General features: G+C 53.0%; 1 protein-coding gene and 1 long non-coding RNA gene across 2 annotated transcripts in view; both read right to left on the reverse strand.

The window, feature by feature from the left end:
* LOC119353243 overlaps positions 1–1484 on the reverse strand; it is a 9923-nt gene extending 8439 nt beyond the window's left edge. The window contains exons 1-3 of the long non-coding RNA XR_005170365.1: positions 1023–1484; positions 762–902; positions 313–432 (exon numbers count right to left, since the gene is read on the reverse strand). This is a non-coding gene — a long non-coding RNA (uncharacterized LOC119353243). The remainder of the gene's footprint in view (positions 1–312; positions 433–761; positions 903–1022) is intronic.
* Positions 1485–2841: 1357 nt separating this feature from the next.
* Positions 2842–4834, reverse strand: LOC119353245 (protein ATAF2-like). The gene is made up of 3 exons (XM_037619838.1): positions 4520–4834; positions 4119–4429; positions 2842–3616 (listed from the first exon to the last, which is right to left on the reverse strand). Exons 1-3 carry the CDS (start codon positions 4701–4703, stop codon positions 3041–3043), a joined length of 1071 nt encoding a protein of 356 aa, XP_037475735.1. The 5' UTR covers positions 4704–4834; the 3' UTR covers positions 2842–3040.
* Positions 4835–5508: the final 674 nt, after the last annotated feature.

Consider the following 5508-nt stretch of genomic DNA (forward strand, 5'->3'; position numbering starts at 1 on the left):
AACTGACATCTGAAGCATATTATTGATAAACACAACCCACACTCTGTTTTCAAGAATCATACAAAAGCAATCAAAATAGAAGGCTGGGTAACTAAAACAACTTTGATTAAAGCTTTCACACTACAACCAGGATGGCTTTTTTTAAACCCGCCCATAACATGCATGGCATGAATCAATATTTGCTCGACAAAAAATGTATAATACATTTACCATCACATTAAGAATTACATTCATAGATTAAAAAGGAAAAATCGAGAATCACTGAATACTTGTTAAATACACATGATAGGGAAATATAGAGGCCAAGAATACCTGCTAAAGCATTGAATTCCACCAAAAATGTCCGCGACAGATAAAATAGCTCTCCAGATTCAGGTGAAATGCACATTCATAAAAACGCCTCCGCATATTTGTTGTCAAACAATGGTTTGCCTAAAAATAGTATGCCATACACATTTGTCAGTACATCAATCGGAATTTTGTTTCTATGAGAAATAAATCACTCACATTAGCACAAACAAAATGAAAGAATTAATCTCACTTGGAGCCTGGGCCATAGAAACTGAAACAATGCTTGAGCTAGAAAACATAACACTAAATTGGACAGCAGCAGTTCCTTCTAAAGTAGTGTGGGCCATCTTTTGTGGAGATAAAACCCGAGCATAAACAACACACGAACAAACTCTAGCCTTATGGTGACACACGAATCAGAAATTAAAAATGTGAGGATACAGGGAGGAAGATGGTTGAGACACAAGCACCTTAACCTGCAGGTCGACATCTCGAGAGCTGAAGGAAGAGGAGGGAACCGTGGCAGAGAAGAGAGGCGGCCATATCCTTGCTCCTGCTGCTCCGGCCAGCGCACGACCTCTAACTCCTTGCAACACCCCTGCAGCCGGCAGCTTCATCCATGAGACAAAGGGATGAAAAGAAGCCAGTGAGGACAGGGGATAGATAGAGGAACATTTAGTTGCGGCTTCACTAATCAAAAAAGGGGAGTACATAAAGGAAAGAGGACGAACCTGCATGGGTAGGTATGAAAGACGATGAGCCGGCGGCACTCCTTCCGGTGATCCTCTCCCGACCGCCGTCGCCCCCCTCCTCTCCTTTCTCCTCTCTCTTTCTCTCTCCTCTCCTCTCCTTCCTTCTCTCTCTCCCTCTCCCTCCCCCTCTCATCTTCTCTCTCCCGCAGATCAAATCGAGCGGCGCCGCCGCCGCCCTTTGCCTGCAGGTCGTCACGCTCCTTCCGGTGACCCTCTCTCATCCGCCACCACACCTCCCTCTCCTCTTTCCTCTCTCTTTCTCCCTCCTCTCCTTCCTTGTCTTCAGCAGATCGGATCGAGCGCCCTCGTCGTCTCCCTTTGCCGCCAGATCTTTGCCGCCGCTGGAGAGAACAGTGAAGGGGAGGAAGAGGCGGCGCGGTGGGGAGCATAAGGGAGGAGGCGGCAGCGCGGTGGAGAGCAGGGCAGAAGGGGAGGAGGCGGCGGCGCCATGGAGAGGGAGGGGAGCGGGGCTGGATTGGCTGCTCGAAGACGCACGGGATTGGTGGTGTTTTCACCTCGCAGCTCGATCCATCCGCACTGGGCCTAGCCCACGAGCGACCCGCCTCTCCTTTTCGTCGACAGAAGCGCGCATCGACCCTGTCGCTGCGAGCCTGGCCCGCGCGCAAGCCTAGCCCACCCGTCAGCTGCTCCTACCTCGATCACGTGGCGTACAAAATAACGAGCGACCCGATCTTTACCAGCGCGACGGAAAGTACATTTACCAGGGCCAGCGAGGCGAACCTTGCGGGCAGGATGAATCTGAATCCGCGATGGCGCTGGATGGGCGGGTACTTTAGCAGCTTTTATATGTTAGATCCATGCCTCGAGGTGCTCATCAGCCAGCAGATTCGGTTCAACGAGGCGCTTCCAAAATGGCATTACTTTAGCACCCTCCTTGAACACGTATTGTATAATCACCAATGAGCGCTCACTAAGTAACTTCGACTTCAGACTCGTCGTGGTTGGGGGACCTTCGGGGAGCGGAATCAAACGGGCCTTCTCCGTCGTCGCATCCCAACAAATCACTTGCGCAAATGAGGTCCTCGCTGCAACGGTCACCCTTGGCATCCACCCAAAGGGCATCCCCGGGGAAAGCCACGTGAACTGCTACATTATCATCCTATAGGTGTCCCCCGTCTCCGACTCGAGCCATCCCCACAGTTTAAATGGGAGCCTCACCTCACGAGCCCATTCCACACACACTAGCTATGCTGGTTCCAATCGCAGGAAGAGGCGGGATGGAGGGAAAGGCAGGAGAGGTGGGGGAGTCTCAGAGCCGGCAGCGGTGATGTATCCGAATGGACAATAACCGGGCGGGGCTAGGATTATATCGTGCTCCCCGGGGTAATCAAACCTACTTGAAAAACATCGATCGGTACGGTGATTTATACATAATACCCCATATACACCTCCACTAACTTCATCTCGTAAGCACTAAACAGGAGATACCCCCTACCCTCTTGTTTTCTTGACGGCAACAACATAACATATATGATATTTCTTCTCATCCGTGTCAACCGAGATCGTCACGTCTGCATATGGACAGGGCCATGTGATTTCTATCATTTGCGACGCCCCTTACAACATTGTAAGATCATCGTTACAAACACAAAAAAGAAACCATAAACAACACTTGCATTGAAACCATAAACCAAAAAGGGACCAACAAAGTTTCACAACATACAATCATTATACGTACCAAAAAAAAAGATAACATAGGCTTTTGCCGCCTCTCCTTCAGTGAGAGGTTGTAGTACCTCTGCACTATTTACCTGGAAAAATGAATACACGGGAGACAAAAAAAATTATGTACATGTCTGCTTGTTCAATAATAGAATAATTAATTCTACACCACAGTATTATCTATCTTGAATTCTTGATAGCCTATTGGCATGTACTAGTACAAGATTGTTTCATGCTTCTTTTTTGAAGCCTAAGATTGTTTCATGTCGCCGCGCGCGCTTACACGACCGATTTAAGTTAAATTTAATTACAGCTTAGAACTGAGGAAGCATCTGATGACCGAGGCCGCCCAGCACCGACGCCGCCCCCTGCCAGCTGTTCGCCGACTGCGGCGGCGCGTCGAAGCACGACCCGTTAAGCCTCTTGGCCGATGACTCTTCCGGGCTCGCGGCCTTGCGTTTCCCCGCGCTCCCGCCGCTGGCGTCCGGCGACGACGACGGCGCGTAGTACGACGGCTGTACTCCGTGCGCGTTGTCGCCGACGGGGAGGAGCATGTTCAGGGAAGGGTGGACGGCGAGGTGGTGGGTGGCGCCGTGCTCGGCCTCGGCGTCGAGGATCTGCGCGAGCGAGTAGTCGTCGAAGAGCTCGGAGAAGGACGGGATCGTGGGGAGTCCCCCGGCGTGCGGCGGCTGCTGCGTGATCATGGTTCTGCTGGCGCTGCTGCTGCTGCTGGAGTGCGCGTAGAAGCTGCAGGCGGCGTCGTCGAAGGTGCTGCCGCCGCCGGAGAGGTCGTCGTGGTCGGCCATGTGGTCGTAGTCGGACAGCGGCGGCACCATCGGCGACGCCAGGCCGGTCTTCTTGTAGATCCGGCATAGCACCCAGTCATCCAACTGCACACATGTGAACCACACATCAATATCATACACGTAGATGTGCCGGTACCGCCATGCCTATCCTTGTCGAAAGCTACTGAACTTGACGAATCAATGGCTGCCACTAGCTAGCTGCTACGAATCAATCGCGAAGCTAATTTCTCCTCCAATCAAAGCAGTAGACATCAAATTAAGCATCTCTCGTTTTACTTGCAAGGTACAGTATCATTCACGTACTACTTGATGTGATGTGATGTTAGCAAGTACTCAGGTTAGAGGGCAATTTAGTCAATCAATAACTTAAGATGGATGCATAACCGATCAACGCTGCAACGGCACGGCCGGTGCAACCGTGCAACAAAGCAAAAGCATGGGCCGGGGCGAGAAGATCAGGATAGCATGCATGCCAGCCGCGTGACACTGTTGCACACGGACATGGCCGGCGCCGGTAACTAAACGATCGAGCGCGACAGTTCATGCCTGATCGACTAACTAATCACAGCAAGTGGGATGGGCGTACCCTCATGGAGACGTTGCGGAACTTGATGGGCTTGTAGGTGTTGACGGCGGTGGTGAGGGGGTCGGCGGCGAGGCGGTACTCGTGCATGATCCAGGCAGTCTTGGTGCCCTTGGGCGGGCGGCCCTTGTAGAAGACGAGCGCCTTCTTGACGCCGACGCCCTGGCCGGTGGCGGGGTCGTGGATGGGCTTGTCGGTGCCGGTGGCCTTCCAGTAGCCGGAGCCGGCGGCGCGGTTGGGGCGGATGCCGTTGGGGTACTTGCGATCCCGCGGGCTGAAGAAGTACCACTCGCAGTCGCCGTACACCGCCTGGGCTGCAGTTCCATTCATTATCAGAACCGAACCATGGTAAGCAGAGCAGGGACTACATACAGCGGTGATCAGTTGATTGGTTGAGAACTTACAAGGGAGGTCCCATGGATCGAACTTGTAGATGTCTACGTCGGCGATGATGGAGACCGGGCACGGCGCGGCGGCGGCGCGGTTGCGAAGGTAGTGCAGGATGAGCTCCTCGTCCGTCGGGTGGAACCGGAACCCCGGCGGCAGCGACGTCGCCGCCCCCTGCCCCTGCCCCTGCGCCATCGCCATGATCGACCACCCGATCGACACGCACGTACCTCGTACGTGCAACCACCCAAGCTCTCTAACACACACACGATCAGAAGAAGGGAGAAGCTTACACACACTGGACCAGACCAGAATCTATCTCGGGGATGGGATCGAATGGCGGATGGGATGGACGGGCGGGCGTGCGATTATATGGTCCAAGGTATCTTGTCAGTTAGCGCGGGGTGGCAGGGCCATGGCATTGTTGGGGTTCTCGAGGGGCAAAACCGGCACAGGGAGGGGGGCGCGTCGCGCCGGCCGATTGGTTCGTTATTCCCCGCGTCCGGCGTGAGCGTGTGGCGTCAGCCAGCCGAGCGGGGGTGTGTGTGCGCGCGCGTGTGCCCGGCCCGTTTGCGCAACCGTATCTAGTAGCAGCACTCGTAGGTCATAGCCGGCTAGCCGCCGCTCCCCTCCTAACTTGCTCACCAATCTCATGTGATATCTCCGCCTCTTGAATCCAGCATGCATTCTCTTATTTCGTGTAAATATCTCAGACAAAAAATCTAGCATGTAGTAGCAAGCTGTACAAGTGTCACTGGAATCTTTCTCGCACTACAACGGCCGGATGAGGTGTGCATGCATGTGTTGGTTGGGTTTCCTTTGTCGAGCCATGCTATTCTTACGTACTACAAGTTCTATGAAAATTCAACGTACTAGTTCAATCTGAAAGTAGTTATTCCCTTGTTTTGCTGAGTAATGCTATATGTACGCAGGGATTCTCATGCACCTTGCCTGATTGCTGGTTTGTCAGTTTTTAATTCGTCATTAGTTGGGGGCACGGGCCTAC

This window comes from Triticum dicoccoides, chromosome 2A, assembly GCF_002162155.2.
Source record: "Triticum dicoccoides isolate Atlit2015 ecotype Zavitan chromosome 2A, WEW_v2.0, whole genome shotgun sequence".
In the NCBI taxonomy this organism is placed as follows: Eukaryota; Viridiplantae; Streptophyta; class Magnoliopsida; order Poales; family Poaceae; genus Triticum; species Triticum dicoccoides.

Excerpts from the sequence above, each read along its gene's own strand:
- LOC119353245 (XM_037619838.1), bottom strand. The coding sequence starts at position 4,703 with ATGGCGATGGCGCAGGGGCAGGGGCAGGGGGCGGCGACGTCGCTGCCG. Across the intron at positions 4,430-4,519 it reads CGATCCATGGGACCTCCCTT|CCCAGGCGGTGTACGGCGAC; the intron begins GTAAGTTCTCAA and ends ATGGAACTGCAG. Across the intron at positions 3,617-4,118 it reads TCCGCAACGTCTCCATGAGG|TTGGATGACTGGGTGCTATG; the intron begins GTACGCCCATCC and ends ACATGTGTGCAG.